Source organism: Cnephaeus nilssonii (genome assembly GCF_951640355.1).
Source record: "Cnephaeus nilssonii genome assembly, chromosome: 5".
In the NCBI taxonomy this organism is placed as follows: Eukaryota; Metazoa; Chordata; class Mammalia; order Chiroptera; family Vespertilionidae; genus Cnephaeus; species Cnephaeus nilssonii.
Window position 1 is genome coordinate 97322052 of NC_137076.1, and position 18942 is coordinate 97340993.

Sequence of the window (18942 nt, forward strand, 5' to 3'; positions counted from 1 at the left end):
AAACCCACCACCTCTCCATTTGAAATGAAAACGCAGACGTGACTTTTTTTTTTTTTTTTTTTTGGTAACCAGCCAAGGTACTTTTAGAAGGAGGGGGAGAACCGCTCTGTTAAACCACAAGGACCAAAAAGTCCCAGTACATTCTGGAACCGTATTCTGGCCAATCCGGCCGCCGGCAGACACCTGACCCGGGCCAGGATTGGTGCGTGCAGCATTTCGTTCGCCCTCCTCTTCATTGAAGACACATTGGAAAATTCTCCAATACGAGACGCTTAGTGGGAGGGGGCGTGGTCTCAAGGGGCGGAGACTTTGCCTCCTCTCTACAGGCCGGTCCTCTTTGGTCCGCGGGGGCCATCCATCAAATGAACTACGCCAATTAGCGGCGGCAAGGCTCCCCTTTTCTAGCAGGAAGGCCCCGCCCTCCAATATATTTCTCGGGAGGCCCGTCTCGGTCCCTTCGGCTCCGAGCTGACACTGAGGAGGGCAGTGTCGTCTGGGCGGCGCTGCGGAGACCTCCACCCAGGACAGCTCCCCCTCCCCGGGCCTGCCCCCTCTTGCCCGCGAGTCCCCTCGCCTCTAGGACTTCTCGGATCTGATATCGTGGGCGGAGGTGCGGGCAGGCCCGGGGAGGGAAGATTACAGCGAAGGAGCCGCAGTCGCGATCAAGGTGAGCTGGGACTGCGGGGCCGGCGTAGCGGGCGGGTAGGGAGCGAGGCTGGGGCACGGGATTAGGGGTGAGTCCGGCCCGCGACCTTCCCATCGGTTAGCTAATCCGCTGCTGGAAGCAACAAGTCCGGGCTAGTCCGAGCCCGGAGGGGCGGGGCCAGGTCCGACTGGTCTCCGATCCGCGGGGTCTGAAGTGTCAAAGCGGGCAGGCGGCGTCCCAGGGACCAGCCCCGGGGGAGAAAGAGTTGAACCCATAAAGTGAGTGGCTCCTCCTCCGCGCCCCGCTTCCGTAACCCAGCGCTGAAGGTCTCCTGCATTCCTGTCTTTCCGTTGTGTAGGGAGGGACCGTATGTGCGTCCAAGACTTAGCGTGATGTCTGGGACACAAATGTGCAATATTAATAAGCAATAAAATTATCAATCCACTTCAGTTTATTAACTTAGAAAACTCCCAGTTTCCTCTTGCTGGCTGGATTAGCCTCCCACTCCCTCTGTGCTCCTATAACACCCTTTAAGCTTCCTTTCCTAACACCAATAAAAGTTCACAGTTATTGAGCACTGTGCTAAATTCTGCATGAATCGTCTTATTTAATCTTCACAGCTAAGAGAGACATATGACTGCCTCGTTTTACAGACGTAGAAAATAAGGTCATTAATAATGTCCAATGTTGATTAGGCACCTACTGTATATGCTAAGCTCTATACCCAGGTGACCTCATGTATTCCTACACAAGTCAGTGAGGTAGGTAACAATAACCTCATACCCACTTTACAGATGAGGAACTAAGGACTAAGAAAAATTACCTAACATGGACAGTTCCCATTGTTAACAAATGGCAGAATTTCAAAGTGTTGGTGTCTTGTCTTACAACTCATAGTTCTCTCTTGACAGTGACTGACTTGGGTATTTCTTGGAAGGTTTGCAATATTTTAAAATTGCAGTGACTTAGATTCACCAGCAGCACTGCGGGAGGGGAAACTTATGTTATCAAGCACTTGGCACGGTACAGTGCAGGAAGGGCTATTCTTATCCCTTCTGGGCTTTGTTCTATATATAGATGATAGAGGTCCTCACAACAACTGACTCTCAGAAACTGCTACACCAGCTGAGTGCCCTGTTGGAACAGGAGCCGAAATGCCAGCCAAAGGTCTGCGGCTTGAGACTCATTGAATCTGCTTACGATAAAGGCCTCAGGATGACTGCAAGACTAAGGGACTTTGAAGTGAAGGATCTCCTTAGTCTAACTCAGTTCTTCGGCTTCGACACAGAGACATTTTCTCTAGCTGTGAATTTACTGGACAGGTTCCTGTCCAAAATGAAGGTATGTTTAAAGCTACATTACCCTGAGTGTTTCTTTTTTTTTTTTTTTTTTATTCTCGCCCGAGGATATGTTTTATTGATTTGAGAGAGAGAGAGAAACATGGATCAGTTGTCTCCTATACGTTCCTAGACCACGAATCAAACCCACAAGCTAGCCCTAGCCGGTTTGGCTCAGTGGATAGAGTGTCGGCCTGCAGACTCAAGGGTCCCAGGTTCGATTCCGGTCAAGGGCATGTACCTTGGTTGCGGGCATATCCCCAGTGGGGGGTGTGCAGGAGGCAGCTGATCGATGTTTCTCATCCATGTTTCTAACTCTCTGTCCCTCTCCCTTCCTCTCTGTAAAAAATCAATAAAATATATTTAAAAAAAAACCAAAAAACCCACAAGCTAGGTATGTGCCCTGACCAGGAATTGAATCCGCAACCTTTTGGTGTATGGGACAATGTTCCAACCAACTGAGCCACCCAGCTGGCTACCCTGAGTGTTTCTTAGTTTTGCTCAATGTTTTAGAGATGGAATTGCTAGCTTTGGGCTGGTATTCATAAACTTGACCTTTTTTATTTTCAGCAGGTAGCCCAAGCATTCTCTGTACTACAGCATTGATGAATCCTTTTTTTTTATAATCAAGAGTAATGCATTATTTATTAGATTTAACTTCTGACACTGAAACATAGTCTAATATCAAATCATTCATTGCAATCTCCCAGTAGGAGAGTTGGCTGTTGTTTTTAAAAATCTTTCTTGATAGGTTGGGTGTTTTCACTTATTTTTTTATTTTATTTAAAAAAATGTGTTAGCATCAGAATGCTAGGTTGTGGTTAATAATTAGAGATGTGGGGGTTTTTTTTCTCATTTTTTCTGATGTTATCAACCACCTGGTCAATAAAGTATATTGATCTCCACTCATATATAAAGTTATACTTGTTTTAGCCTTAGACATACTCAAGTCTTGCTTATGTTTGGCATTTCTAGCATCTGCTTACATATAGTAGAGTATCTTCTGATGAAGCAGCATTTACATAATTATTTCACTATATTTGGATAAGCAGGATATCGGTGTATCTTTCAGAGCTAACTTAGCTGTTAAAAATACATCTGCCTTCTCTGTGTGCCCATGGTCATTGGTGGATAATGAGATAATCTGACAAAAATTAAGGCTATAAAACTCATCTTTTAGTTCTCGATACCTAACACAATGTATCCTATAGAGGAGGAACTCAATAATGTATTTGTTGAATTGGATGGCTCAAGAAATTTGTTGAATAGGTTAATTATGCAACTTTTTAGACAGCATGTGCAAGCATTATCTTTGCATCTATAAATGTTGCACAGATGAGTAATATACATCTATCCTTTAAGTATATTATAGTCTTATGTGAGAATGTTTGCACTATCATACAGAAGAAGGCATAATAAGAAAAGTAAATGCATTATACTGCTAAATAATTATAAAGATATTGCTGAAGGGGTTCCAAAAAGAGGCGAGTTACAAACACTGGTAAAGGCTTCTTAAAATTGTATTTGAGCTACAACTTAAGAGTGAAGAGAATTTGACTGTCTCACATTGTAGACATTCAGAAGGTGATGAATAAATAAAAAGAGCTTGGTAGCAGATAGAGCTTTACAGGCAGAGTGAAAGTTATGTGTTGTAGTTTTAAACAGGTGTTACTACAGAGAAAACAGCTTGGAAAAACACAACATTCTGGAAAGAAATTTTGTGTATAAGCTGTAAGGTGTTTCAGTTCTCATCTAAGCCTTTGACCAGTTATTTAGTCCAACTAGAACAGAGCACTTATAGTTAGTTCTATAGTGATTTAAAAAAAATTTTTTTTATTTTGCTGAACCCAAACATTATATTGCAACTTAGTCCAGTTACTCCAAATTTGGTTCCAAGTGGGGTGCAAAGTATTGACAGGCCACAGTTGACTTGTTACTTCCTTCAGAGTTGACAAATATACCTGAAAGGTTCGTTTTCATAATGATGGGTCTGAGTTCTAGATTATCTTTTTTTTCTTTTAATTGAAATAAGGTAAAGACATGGACTTATTATCTTTTTAGGTACAGCCCAAGCACCTTGGGTGTGTTGGACTAAGCTGCTTCTACCTGGCTGTAAAAACAATAGAAGAGGAAAGGAATGTCCCATTGGCAAGTGACTTGATCCGAATAAGCCAGTACAGGTTCACAGTTTCAGACCTGATGAGAATGGAGAAGATTGTATTGGAGAAAGTGTGTTGGAAAGTCAAAGCTACTACTGCCTTTCAATTTCTGCAACTCTATTATTCACTCATTCAAGAGAACTTGCCATTTGAAAGGTATGTAATCTTTGTCTTAAACCAAGGCTATTTGGAAATTAGAATATTATTGTCTGGATGATGCTTAATATCAATATCCTGGGAGAATTCCTATCAAAGGACCTGCAGCTCCTTGAATTTCACTTCACTGTCCAGCAGAAATGAGACTTTCAGTTGTCAATAGCCTCTGGAAGTATGTGAAGGCTAATTCTTGAGACTAAAGGATATTTCACCTTTTACTTATATTTCATTTTCCATTTATAGACTAGTTAATTTATAGAACTTAGTAGGTATGCATCTAACACAGATTAATGGCAAAAGGAACTTCAGTAGATGCAGAAATAGATTTATTAAAATCCAAAGAAACCATAGTGAAGGCCTGGGGCAGGAGACGGGTGCGGGCTAGAAGGGGTCAATGGGGGAAAAACGTGGACATCTGTAATACTTTCAACTATAAAGATTTTTAACCCTTTGCACTCGCTTGCTTTTTTCTCGATTCCTTTATTCTAATGCTAACCGTGTCGAGTCACACTCGACATCCGAGTGCAAAAGGTTAAGTTAAAAAAGATAAAAAGAAACCTTGTTAGTTATGGCATGATACTTTTTAATTTTTTGGCTCAAATGACTTAAAATTCATGTTTGCTATCCTTAAGGAGTTACTTATACTTAAGGAGTTCATGTCTCTGAAGGAAGAGGAATTATTTACTTCAAATAATTTATTTCCTGTGTGTATAAACTTAAACTTTAAAATTGACTTAAGTGTCTTTCTAAAAATTCGACTTTTGACTAGATGTAAAATTATCTACATAAAATTAATTCCATTTTCTTTTTAAAGGAGGAATAGCCTTAATTTTGAAAGATTAGAAGCTCAACTTAAGGCATGCCACTGCAGGATCCTATTTTCTAAAGCAAGGGTAAATATTTTATATAAAGAGTAAACCTATTTATGTACTTGTTTTTATAGCCAACATTTACCTTAAATTTTTTCTTTTAGCCTTCTGTGTTGGCATTGTCTATCATTGCATTGGAGATCCAAGCACAGAAGTGTGTAGAGTTAACAGAAGTCGTAGAATGTCTTCAGAAACATTCCAAGGTATGTCAAGGTCATTCCTGTTAACAGCTGTAAAGGAAACTAATCCACTTGTACTGTCTCCTGAACTAAAATGAGGTATCATGTGTTTGAAACTTAAGTAGCTTATCTTCAAATATTTTGACAAGGAAAGACACATGTTAAGATTACAAGTATTACTGTAGTGAAATACCATAGAACTTTTAATTGAGTAATAATTTTTAAAAATTTATGCACAGATAAATGGCAGAGATTTGACCTTCTGGCAAGAGCTCGTATCCAAGTGTTTAACTGAATATTCATCAAACAAGTGCTCCAAACCAAATGTTCAGAAGTTGAAATGGATTGTTTCTGGGCGAACTGCACGGCAATTGAGGCATAGTTACTACAGAATAACGCACCTTCCAACAATTCCTGAAACGGTTCCTTAATTGGTAAATTGGGTTCATCGTTATTTACCATATAGAGAAATTTTTCTAATGCTATAATTTTCTTCTATAATTCAAGAATTAAAATCGGAATTATTTTCCAAACAAAAATGGAGTTGGACTAACAGGGGAAAATGACTTCACTGATCTAGTCAGCTAATATTTTAGGGCATTAACTACATTGAAGGCACAACACCCTAACAATAAGGAAATAGCCAACCTTTAGCCATTTCATTAAATTATCAGCTTAGAAAACAGCATCCCGTTGAATAACTGGAATTTTAAAAGTAGCACTAATCTCGGCCAGCATAGCTCAGTGGTTGAGCATCGACCTAGGAATCAAGAGAGGTCATGGTTCGATTCCAAGTCAGGGCACATGTCCGGGTTGTGGGCTCAATCCCCAATGTGGGGAGTGCAGGAGGCAGCCGATCAATGATTCTCTCATCATTGATGTTTCTATGTATCCCTCTCCCTTCCTCTCTGAAGTCTTTAAAAATCTATTTTTAAAAAATAATAAAAAATAAAAGCACTAAAATGATAATTTTTAATTGGACATCATTCATTTTGCTTTATGTGGACTCAAACTATGGCTCATTTAAAGTTACACAAGCCTGAGTAGGACAATAGGACCAAAAGTTTGAACCATATGTGAACTAGTTTGAGATTACCTTATATACAAAATCAGTATGGTCTTGGATGTTGTATTTAAAGAAAATGTTATGCCAGATAGTCTTCACATTGGGTGTTTGGAAACCAGCAGGTTACACTATAGTTTGTATCATTGCTGTAGCATTTGGAACCCTGGGAAGTAGTTGCATGCCTGATTGTCACTGACATATATTCTTGCCATCTAAATATTAACTCACTGTGATTTTTTTCCTATTCAAAACTCAACGTTAACATTTAACACACCTTCGTGTGACATGATTATGAATCTTAGATATGAGCAGTAAGTCATTTTTAACAGTAGTATTTATGTTGGGCAAACTTCTGATAACTTGAATTTTTGTTTGTTTAAATAGGATTATTACAGCAACAAACACTTCTCTGAAGCCTTTCGCCACAATCCTGAAGGATGGATTCCATAATGTTATAGTGGATTTAAGCTGTGAATCCTCAAAACATCATAACTGGATTAGCATTGATGTTCTCAGATTTGGGAAAACTGCCTAATTAACATTATGCTGTAGTGGAATTATGCTTAAATTTGAATTCAGCTGAGGCATACAAACAAAGCCAAGTCCATAATGTGAAATGTTAATGAAAAGTCTGGGAAGGTAAACTGTGAATCTTCATTTCTAACATTGATCCAACTTTCTATATTGGGTCAGTATATTTAGGAGGTATTAAAAATGGTAACCTACTTAATTTAAATTTTAAATTATGAGGTTTACATCAAAACCAATATTTCACAAATGCACTTTTAAGACATAAGGGTCACTATTTTAGGCAGTGAATATGGTTTCTTAGCACCCATAATGCAAGTATTAGATTATCCAGAGATGTGGACTTGATTGCTACATGGGAATTACATTCACATTTTATATAAAGCAAAACTACATACCTGTTAATATTGGAGTATTATCTTTTAACATTTTTACTATAAGACAGGTAATGTTTGTGTCCAGGGAAAAAAGTTTTTATGCAAAATCTGCTTCAATATAGTCACATCGAGAAAATTCGTTTTATTGTACTAGTGACTCAAATTAACATCACTCTGAAAATTTAACACTCCAGAAGTTTTTACTAAGGACTGTTTTTATAAAACTGCCATTGCTTCTAATTTATAATTCTGTTTAAAATGAAGGGAATATACTTTCACTAATTTTCCCTACTGTGCCAACAGAAGGTCTTAAGTAAATACTCACCTTTATAATCATGAGGTCGCTGAGGTAGTGTTCAGGACTTGCTAGTAAGTCAGTGAATATAAGGAGATCTACAGTGTTAAAAGTGTTATAAACCACTCAGTGCAATGTGTAGCCTGAGTCCATCCAAGATGATTGTGCCCAATGTTGACATCATGTTATGGATAAATATGCACTGGAAAATAAACCAAAGAACCACAGTATATCTCATACTTTTGTAAACAATATGTTTTGTAGATAACTTTTCAGTTTTCCCAAAAGGCTGATACATTTCAATATTTTAATTACATCCATGTTAATTCTGAGTTTGCAGAGGTAACCTAACCAACTACCATTATGTTTTAGTACTAAGGGATATACATTTCAATAAAGTGATTGAAATGCATTTCTTTGCTGGGTGGTTTTCTAATTTATTTCTCTTCTGATTCAACAAACTATTTTGGCAATGTGATGGCAGAACCACAATAAAAAGCTATCTCTATTCAGTCTATTTTTGAAATCCTCACCAGAGGATACTTTCTCCATTGATTTTTAGAGAGAGTGGAAGGAATGGAGGGAGGAGAGAAACATGAGACACGTTGATTGGTTGCCTCCTGCACACAAATGACCGGACAGGGGTGGAACCTGCAACCCAGGCACATGCCCTTGACCAGGAATCAAACCCGTGACCCTGTGGTGCCCGGGGCCAATGCTCTAACCATTGATCAACAAGGGCCAGAGCTCTACTCAGTCTATTTAGTTAGCACTAAAGTAAGATGTATGGTAGCAGAAAAAAAATCTCTTTAATAGTATGGCCAGGCCCTAGGCAGTTTTGCTCAGTGGCTAGAGCATCGGCCTGCAGACTGAAGGGTCCCAGGTTCAATCCCGGTCAAGGCCATGTACCTTGGTTGCGGGCACATCCCCAGTGGGGGGTGTGTAGGAGGCAGCTGATCGATGTTTCTAACTCTCTATCCCTCTCCCTTCCTCTCTGTAAAAAATCAATAAAATATATTTTTGAAAAAATAATAGTATGGTCATTAATTACTTGAAGCTTTTACTCTAATGGTTTTCTAAATTAGACATGATAAATATGCTTAATGTGCATTAAAAATTTATTTTTTGCACTGTGGTTATTTTTATCATTTGGATTCATCACTACTATGGATATCCTTAATACAACTTCACCCTCAGATTCAGCCCACCTGAAGTTTTGTGTAAACCCTCTTTACCTAATTAAACAGTATTCCAGATAGTGGTAGTTAACTGCCAAGTATTGTGTTAGATCAACTGGTTATTATTGAACTAAAACAATTATGTAATTTTGAACTGTTCACATTTAATTAAACGAACCAAAGTAGACACTATAAGGGATTACTGATGAAAGAAAAATTTAAATGTCCCCTTTTGCACTTGACTCAGATTAGATATTCAATAAGCTCTCTTTTCACAAGTGTTATTTTTAAAAAGGTTACTTGAACCTTATCTGTATTTCCAATTAAGCTACATACTATCTAAGCAATAGACATATCTGATCTAATATTTGTGGTTAGCAATAATAGTTTTTACTATCAGGTACTATTGCCAGATATTTTATATGAATCATCTTGTAATCCTCCAAAATGTATGAAGTTATCCCAATTTACAATGAACTGGTAGAGTGTGCTGATTGATGTTTTGCTCTCACACTGATGTTTTTCTCCTGTCCTCTAAAACATTCAAAAATATCTTTTAAAAAAATGAAGCACTGCCATATAATGTGGAAATCCTCTAAAACATTATGCTAAGTGTAAGAAGCCAGTAAAAAAAGACCACATGTTATTTATATACTAGAGGCCTGGTGCACGAATTCATGCATGGAGGGGGTACCGCAGGAGGTTGGCCACCGGCCCCCAAGGAGGGAGCCGGTCCTCAGCCCCCCTGGGAAAGGGGCCGTGTTCACCACCACCTGGTTCCCTGTCCCACCTGGGCCCAAAGGCCCCAGTGGGGTCGGGACAGGAGGCGACGGTTGCTGGGCCGGGTGCAGAAGGAAGGGATGCTGGACACCGCTTTCGGTGCCCCACCACCACGTGGTTCCCTGCCTCACCCCCACCTCCTTCCCTGGCCACCGTGCCACCATGGCAGGCGGGTGGCCCCTGGGGAAGAGAGGAGTCGGTTCCCCACCTACCCACCTCCTTCCCTCGCCACTGCACCTCCGCCACCACGGTGGGCAGGAGGCCCCGGGGAAGGGAGAGGAGGCAGTTCCCCATCTCCCCTCCTCCTCCTACTCTCACCGCAGCTACCACCTTGGTGGGCGTGCAGCCCCTGGGAGAGAGGACGGGAGCGAGACAAACCCTTGTGTCAAGGACTGACTTTCAATGGTTCACAGAGAGGGAGCTGCTCTGCTATGTATGAAACCCCAACCCAGAAGCAGATCTCTACCAATGGTTTAGCAGCAGGGACTGATGGGGGCCAGCCGGCCGCGGGGAGGGGAGGAGAGGCCGCCAGTGCCCCCTGGTGGCCAGTGCACTCCCACAGCCAACCTCCCACAGCCCCTCCCCCTGGCCAGCCAACCTCCCATGGTCCCTCCCCACAGCCAGCCAAATCTCCTGCGGTTCCTCCCAACACCTGGCTGGCCCCATCGGCCCCAATTGGGGCAGCTGGCCAACCTCCCACAGCCCTAATTGCCCCATCACTGGCCAGGCCAAGGGACCCCACCCGTGCACGAATTCGTGCACTGGGCGTCTAGTTATTTCATAAATATGAAATGTTCAGAACAGGGAAATCTATGAAATGGAAAGTAAATTAGTGGTTGTTTAGGTCAGGAATTGTGGGGAGGATGATAGCTAAAAGGCATGGGGTTTCGTTTTCAGGCAATGAAAACGAAAACGGACCATGGTGATGATTGAATATGTGAGTATACTAAAAGCCATTGAATTATACACTTTAAATGGGTAAAATGAATTTTATCTCAATAAAGCTGTTTTTAAAAAAGATACCACATGATTCCAGTTACATGAACTTGTTAAAAAGACAAATCTAGCATGAAGGCATTTTTGTGATTGAACTGTTCAATCTCCTGATTTTGGAGGTAACATATTTCTACATGTTAAAATTCACAAAACTACAAACAAAAAAGTTCATTTTACTTTATGTTTATTCAAATTATAAAATATTTTTTAAATGTTAAAATGAGAAGCCAATTAAAAGAAAAAAGTGTCTTCCCCATAATTTCATTCCTAAAGTTATTGGGTAACATGAACATAGGGTGTGGCTGGGCTGCAGTGACCCAGTGTGGAGGGTTAGGGTCCCAGGTGAGAAGGATATCATTGCATGGCATAGGGTGCTAGAGTCTAAATACAGTGAGAGAAGGCATTCATTCATAGCAACATGGCCTAGAATAGGGAACCAAATACATTAAGGATAATAGGATCAGGTTGCTCACTGTTGTTGAAAGGAGTTATAGAGAGAAAACAAAAATGACCCTAAGAGATTAGAAATGAAAGTGACTATACTAAAAACCAAGTGTGAACAAATGGTTTTCAATACATATAAATATAATAAATATAGATGGAAATGTATGCACTATACACACATCAACAGTAATTGCTTACTTCTAAAAACCATTCTCCACGAATGCAAACCAAGATTCCGTGGAAAAATTGCTGATTCTTGGGCTAGGGCAGAGAAAGCATAGTAAGCCTCATATGCCTTGTGACAGATTAAGAAATTGCTCAGATAATGATGGGGACATGTTAAAAGGACATAGAAGCCATCTAGAATGGTCTGGCACGGGCCAAATCTAGAAAAAATTTGAGAATCAAATGGGAATAATAGATTTTAACCTGCTGAATAAAGTAGGAATTAATGAGTCCATAAAGATATCAACAAAATGAAAGTTTGATAAGAAACAAGATAATAATTTGAAACTAACTTCCACAAAGTACTCAATTATACACATAAAGAAAGTAACTTTACAGTGGAGAAGACTAGCAGATAACACAAACAGTGATCTAAGTAATCACCATCAGAAAAAGAACAAATTAAAATTAACTCATGGTAGGATACAGTAATAACACAGCATCACTTCTTTAACATTCCTGCCAAAGATGCAAAACCTGATCCTAATGAAGAAATCTCAGACAAAATTCAAATTGAGGTATGTTGTAAAAAAAATAGTCTGTAATCTCTAAAAAGTGCCAAGATTGTAAAAGTCAAGGAAAAAACGAGGACTTGTTCCAGATTTACGCATGGCTAAGACATGTGACATCTAAAGGGAAAGCATGATTCTGACTGTACCCCTTTGCTATAAAAGACATTGGGACAATTGAACTTGAAAGGAATGAAGGTCTGAAAATTGGACAGTTGTAATGTGTCAATGCTTATTTCCTGCTTTTGTATTGTAGTATGTAAGAGTTTCCTTTCAAGGAAATACACACTAAGGTACACAGAGGTAATTGGGCATCATGTCATCAACTTACACAAACTGGCTGAGGGGAAAAAAAAAAACACAATTCTATGTTCTTTATTTGTTACTATTCTATACATTTGAGATTGTTTAAATATTTTTTTATAAAAAAAAGAGATAAAAAGGGTGAAATAAAATTTCAAGACAATTCTTACTTCTATGCCTGGATCACTGAAAATCAAAATTATGTCACTGATTTATAATCATTGACCATAATTTGTTTTATGGTGCTAACAATACACTTGCCCAATAATCATCCTCACTTCACCAAATCTCTTTTCGTATTAATCCATTCCCACTGCGAGGTTAACTACTTTTCAGTTTCTTGACATAAAGTGATCTCTCAAGAAATAATATACTAATTCAGAAATTTTCATTAACTCTTAAAGTTAACTTACTCAGAATATACTTGTGGATTTCTTTCTTTCCTAAAATTGTTTTCATTAATATATTTTCCTTGTGTAGATTGGTGTACTTAGCCAAAAGTACACAATTCCTATTTTTAAAAGTTTTTTGAACATTACTCCTGCATCACACTTATTAGAAGAAAAAAAATTAATTTCCCCTGAAGGCACCCTGTCTTTTCATTATGATCTATACCCTAGTTTTTTTTTTTGTATTAAAAATATAGGTTAAATATGAAATTAGCAAAATGCATCATATGAAACTTCATGCTGAGCAAAACCAAGTCCAAAAAAAGTTACCATATATTAATAGTTACCACAGTATTTAAGAGGTTTCCTATGTAAATCATATTTGAATGCAATTTTTAGAACCATACTTAAATATATTTTGCAATTTGTTAACTGTAGGCATCCACATTTTTCTTCCACCATATAATTTGTTCCTTTGATCAAGTTGGCAACATCTGCTAGGGTTCACAGAATGCAGCAAAAAAATAGCAGTTATTTCTCCAGATTTGAGAAATCTGGTCCACCTTTAGTGTAGTTTCCTGAGATTTCTGCTCCACTGAAGTCAAAACCAGGATTCTAAAAGATATGAACAAAATGTATGACAAACTTATGAGGAAAACTATAAGTAACTTCAAAGGAAAATGATAAAAAAGACTTGAACTAGCAGGTGACAAAAAAGGAAATCTAAATAGCCAATAAACATGTAAATATGTACCAAACTTCACTGTAATCACCAAAATGAAACTTAAAACTATAATTTTATAATGTTCAGACTTACAAATATTTAGAAGATCCAATATGTGTGTTACAATGTTGACAAGTGTATGGACAAACACATACATTTGAGATTGTTTAAAATATTTTTTTTAGCAAAAAGGAGATAAATAGGATGAAAGACATAGGATAAAAAACACTTTTTTTTTATTTGAACACTTTAGTATCAGTGTACGAACAGGTTTTAACAGCATTTTTTGAGACCTTGCTATATGTCAGGCAGGGTTCTAAGAGCTATACATATATTAACATAGTTAATCCTCATAACAATCCTATGAAGTAAGCATTACCCCAGGCTTTAGTCTGTCGGAGGACATTTCATTTCAACAAACATTTATTGAGTTCCTAGTGTTTGGAAGACACTATTAGAGCATGTGGAATTCAAGAGTGAACAGACAAAGATCCCTGATTCAGTGGAGCTTATACTCTAACGAGACACAAATAATAAACCATTAAGTTATCTAGTGCAGGAGTCAGCAAACTTTTCTGTAAAGAGCCAGGTAGTAAATATGTTAGGCTCCGAAGACCATATAATTTCAGTCATAACTGCTGTTGTCATAATTTTGCTGTTGCTCTTATGAAAGACAATACACAAACAAATGAGCATAGCAGTGTTTCAATAAAACTTTACTTCAAAAACAAGCTGGACTTGACCCATGAGCCAGTTTGCAGGCCCCTGCTCTAGTGTATTAAGAGTTGGTATTTAGTATGTTAAAAGTTGGTAAGTACTATAGAAAAAAAAAAAAAGAAAGAAAGAAAAGTAGGACAGAATAAGGGAAATGAAGAGATTACAGTATTTAAATAGAATGATCAAAACTCAAAGCATGCTCATTGAGCAATGACTTGAAAACTGTGAAGTTAGCCAAGCTTTGGCAAAAGAAAATGACAGAAAAGGAATGGCCTGACATGTTTAAGGAACAGCAAAATGGCCTGTGTGGCTAGAGCAGAATGACCAAGGGGGACAGCATTAAGAGAAGAGGTCAGGGAGATCATGGAAGACCAGATCAGATGGAGCCCTGTAAGAGACCTTGTCTTTTACTAGAGTGAACAAGTTCTGACAAGAGAAGTAATGTAATCTGACTTGCATTTTAAACGTAATGTAATCTGCTCTAACTGCGATTTTGAGAGGACTGTAGCTTGGCAAAGGTAGAAGTGAAGAGAACAATTAGGTTATTGAAGTAGTCTAGACAAGACATTAGAGGTAGTCCCGATAAGGGTGGCAGTGGAGGTACCAGTAAGATTTCCTGGCAAAATGGATAGGGTGAAGGGACAGACAGGAATGGAGGATGACTCCGAACACCCCTTTTTCTTTAATCCTCACCTGAGTATACATTTCCATTGATTTTTTTAGAAATAGTAGAAGGGAGGGGAACACAGAGAGAGAAACAGACACATCGTTTGGTTGCCTTCTGCATGTACCCTGATCGGGGATCAACATGGAGCCTACAAATGAAGCCTACAATCGAGGAACATGCCCTTGACTGGAATCGAACCGGGACTCTTCAGTCCTCGGGCTGACGCTCTATATGGCTAGGGCCCCATACATATTTATATACATATATACCATACATATATGTATATAAACATATGTGTGTGTGTGTATACATACACACACACACACACACACACACACACACATATATATCCTATATAATAAAAGCCCAGTGACCGAGTGGCAGAACGACCAGAACAACCAGTCAACCAGTAGCTATGACGCACACTAACCACCAGGGGGAAGACGCTCAATGCAGGAGCTGCCTCCCTAGTGGTCAGTGTGCTCTCACAGTGGGAGTGCTGCTCGGCTGACCGGGATGAGCAGCGCTTCCACAGTGGGCTGATCCCTGCAGGCCACTCCCCCCACCAGCGCACAAATCCCATGCACCAGGCCTCTAGTGTGTGTGTGTGTGTGTGTGTGTGTGTGTGTGTGTGTAAATATATATACATATATATATACTTTTTCATTTGAACAACTCATGTCCATCAACTGAGATGAGAAGCTTAGAGGTAGAACATACGTGAGAGAGACGTTAAAAAGCTCATGTTGGAAGTACTGAGTTTAATGTTTGCAAGCCAAATGGAGAAATTGAATAGGCAATTGGATATAAGAGTCCTAAATTCAGGAGAAAAGTCTAGACTAAAGATATACATTTGAATGTTTAAATAGTTTCAGAGATGAAAGTATAAACTTTGTTTTAAATAGCAGACATACTAGTAAATAGGGAAATCTAAATCTTATCGAATGGGAATAGCTAAATATTATAATACATTCAAACTAGAAAATACCCTGAAGCAGTTAAAGAAGTGAGTTTTTCTATGTGTACTAATAGAGAAAGAGACCCAAGATGTATTATTAAAAAAGAAATGCAAACAATATACAGTATGAGTCTCCATTTATGTTAAAACAAAACAAACAAACCAATATATTGATGAGATGAGACTGAGACAGAAGCATGGAAAGCAGAGATGTTGATGAAGGGGCCTTCACTTTTTTACACTATGTAAGTCTCCAATGATTGAGTTTTATGAGATTATTCAGCCATTACTGTGCACATTAAATAAATTTAAATTTAGAAGTCATGATCGCATAAATTCTCAAGAAAATCTTTTTAAAAAAACCAAATCCATACATTTAAAGGCCAGTCATTTTTCTAAGCATTTAACTTCAAAAATTCCTCTACAGAACTTTTGTAATTTTTATAACCTCATGAGTTTTCATTTCAAAAAATAATTATTGTTTCTAAGATGCTTAACTACACATACGCATACATTTATCTGACTTACTTCTTTCTGGAATCTCTCTAATGTAAGTTTTCTCTGCATTTGGTCTTGCACCCAAGGATCAGCTGCGTAATCAGATTCTAGAAGAGAAGTCCAACAATTTGCTGCATCTCTCTTTGTCTTTGTAAGAACAATACGAACCATTTTTCTGTCCTCTAAACAAACAGAAATCACAAATTAGAGTTAATTAAATTTTCTATTTTCAAAAAACATTAGGTAATCTTGACACAAACTTACTCTCAATACATTTCTATTAGTATATCTTTCAAAACTGCAAAAACAAAGCACCGAATACAACAGGGAAAACATACTAAGTTCCAAGACAAAATTAACTTGTGAAAAGACCCTATTATTTATAATAGATTACCCTTACCCAAAGTCCATGTTCCCTCATCAGCTATTGTAGAATCAAAAAGTTTGCCCTGAAAAATAAACAGATAAGTTACTAAAAATATGGAAATTTCATTAATTTTTATAAAGCTTTCATGATTTAAGATTTACCTAATTTCCTATCTAATTCACATAAAATTGTCTAATTTGGTTAGAATAGGAAGATAAATTCTTATACCATTTCAACACATTGGAAGGTGCTCAACCCTAAGTTTCCTCCTAGCAACTGAAATGAAATCTGATTTACACTCCTTGGAATATTTACTATGACAGAAAACACGGGGGCTCTCTAAAGAAAGATCAGGGATCCTTAATTTTTAGAAGGTTAAGAAATACTACTGATCACTGATTAGCCAAATACAAAATGAATAACTGAAATGCTGTATCAATTAAAACACAAGAGCTCTCCTGGTGAAATTAAGAAGAAATTATGTCTTTTAAAATCAACTTTTAACAACTGGCTCATTCTAAAAAAATCAACAAAAAACAAACTGGCTCATTCTCTTTGTTGGGCAAATTGGCATTAACAAATTACTTTAGCACATACTACAGATCTAAGATTAGTAGTTCCTGTTTTTCTTCAGAAACTGGTTTTAAGTAAAAAGCAAAATATAAGTTTCAAAGAGAATGCATATGCTGAAACCCATTTATTTGTTGCTTGCCAGATTTGTTTTAGAAAATATGTTAACAAATATATATTTTATTTTGCATGTCAATACTTGTGAAAAAAATCCTAGTGGTCTAAATGTACACCTAAAATCCTAGAGTTAAGCAGTTATTGCTAAATTCCCAAGTAATTGGAAATTCGAATTGTAACCTTAAACCACTGTTCAGGAAACTATGGGTTGCAGAACTATTCAGAAAGGTCATTTAGGTCCACGTTGACAGAAATCAAAGTCTTTCCAATCAAGCGTGCTTTTCTCAAAGGCACTCAAAGCACTTCAATAGAAAATTAACGGCTAACATTTCCTGTGTGCTTATTACATACCAGGCACTACTCCAAGCTCTTCATTCACAGGGAAGCCATGTTATGCTCAAAACAGTCCTATAAAAATGGTACTATAATTACTGTACTTTATGAAGTTAGAGACACTGGAAAACCTCTTGCCCAAGGTCTCAAAACTAGAAAAATGGCAGAACCAGGTATGCCATCAGTCCTCACCACTGCCATCAAACATCTGGAGCAGCTAATCTGAGACAGGAATCTAGTTTTGACTTAATTGATTTTAACTATAAAGCATAACCAGGCAAAAGTGGGGCCCAGATCCAAAGGGCACTGGTAATAAAAGGGGTATTATTCTCTTCACACACCTCTTGACCATCTGCTTAATAACCACTCTAGAAACATGCAGAATTTTTGTAATTTTTAGATGAAAACACCTGACACCATCTCTGCACCCTCATGCCCATGTCCTTATCCTTGAGTGTCTTCTTCACTTTCCTGTACCTGCCTAAATATCGGTAATGCTACTTTCCTTATGCTTCCCTGCTTGCCATAACCAGTGCAGTTAAGTGTCTCATTCGACGCTGTCATCCCGGCACTCAGGGCGGCGCCTGGAAGAGTGTGCATGGAATATAAATATTTATTTCCTTAACGATCTGGTTGTTTCCGCTGAAGACCCGCAGAGGCACAACAGAAGCCATTTCATTAGACTTAGAAATAAAGCCAGGAACATAGGCTCCTCGAATTTCCACGTCAAATCAGGACTAGTCGTGGAGGTGGGGGGGGGCTCCTATCAGACCAAAATCAGAAAAGCCCAACGGTCCTCCCACAGTCTTCCGAGGGAAACCGGGAGCCCTAGGACTCGGGAGTTTGGGGAGGCCGCGAAGAGTCTGGGCACCAGCCCGACCGGCCGCTACCTTGAGGATCTCGCGGCCACCCACCGCCAGCGCCACGTGCCGGCTCTGCAGGTCGCACCGGATATCTTGGGCGCGAGTGCCTGGCGGCACCTGCACTTCAATGAACACCTCCTCCAAGGTCTGATACCACTGGCCCCAAGGCGTCCCGCACGGAACCACCCCACTGCGCTCCTCGAAAGGGGCCGACATACTCCAGGTGGACTCCCGGCGGCGGCGGCACACCCAGCGAGCTGAGCGCATGCGCGGAATCTCCACGCTCGGGCCACGCCCCGGCCTCTCGGCTCCGGTTTCCGCTCGGGTCACCGCTCATGCGCAGGAATGTAAGCGGAGATCTCAGCGCGTTTGTATCTCCCTTTTCATTGGCTGCTTAGGACGCTGGCAGGGCCAAATTTGAAACAACTGAAACCCGGGAAAGTTTACGTTTCCAGGAACGATAGGAGACGGTTGGAACCAGCGGGGCTGGAACTCACCGCCACCTTTGTGACGCCACAGGTCGACTTTCCCAAGCTTCTCCGATTTGAAGTGCGCTTGCGCAAATGCAGCTAGCGTGTAGGTTACACTTGAGTAACGCCAGCAGTGATTGGGCAGGGGAGGGGGCGGGGCGGCGAAGACAGTAATGGTCTCCTATAGGCTGGTAGCCTAGGCTCACAAGCTACCTAATTGGA

At 39.3% G+C, this 18942-nt stretch overlaps 2 protein-coding genes across 3 annotated transcripts; one reads left to right on the top strand and one right to left on the bottom strand.

Moving 5' to 3' along the window:
* The first annotated feature begins 448 nt into the window (after positions 1-448).
* On the top strand, positions 449-8812 carry CCNG1 (cyclin G1). Its single transcript, XM_079771636.1, has 7 exons — positions 449-667; positions 1724-1987; positions 4045-4298; positions 5113-5191; positions 5272-5370; positions 5586-5780; positions 6797-8812. The coding sequence occupies exons 2-6, from the start codon at positions 1724-1726 to the stop codon at positions 5775-5777; spliced, it is 888 nt and encodes a 295-aa protein (XP_079627762.1). The 5' UTR covers positions 449-667; the 3' UTR covers positions 5778-5780; positions 6797-8812.
* A 3847-nt stretch (positions 8813-12659) lies between these two features.
* NUDCD2 (NudC domain containing 2) lies at positions 12660-18741 on the bottom strand. 2 transcript variants are annotated; one of them, XM_079771635.1, is made up of 4 exons: positions 18278-18741; positions 16401-16449; positions 16031-16107; positions 12660-13051 (listed from the first exon to the last, which is right to left on the bottom strand). In XM_079771635.1, exons 1-4 carry the CDS (start codon positions 18515-18517, stop codon positions 12968-12970), a joined length of 450 nt encoding a protein of 149 aa, XP_079627761.1. In that variant the 5' UTR covers positions 18518-18741; the 3' UTR covers positions 12660-12967. The 2 variants fall into 2 exon arrangements, with proteins under 2 accessions (XP_079627761.1, XP_079627760.1); XM_079771634.1 differs by having other exon boundaries at positions 16031-16182.
* Between the last annotated feature and the right edge of the window lie 201 nt (positions 18742-18942).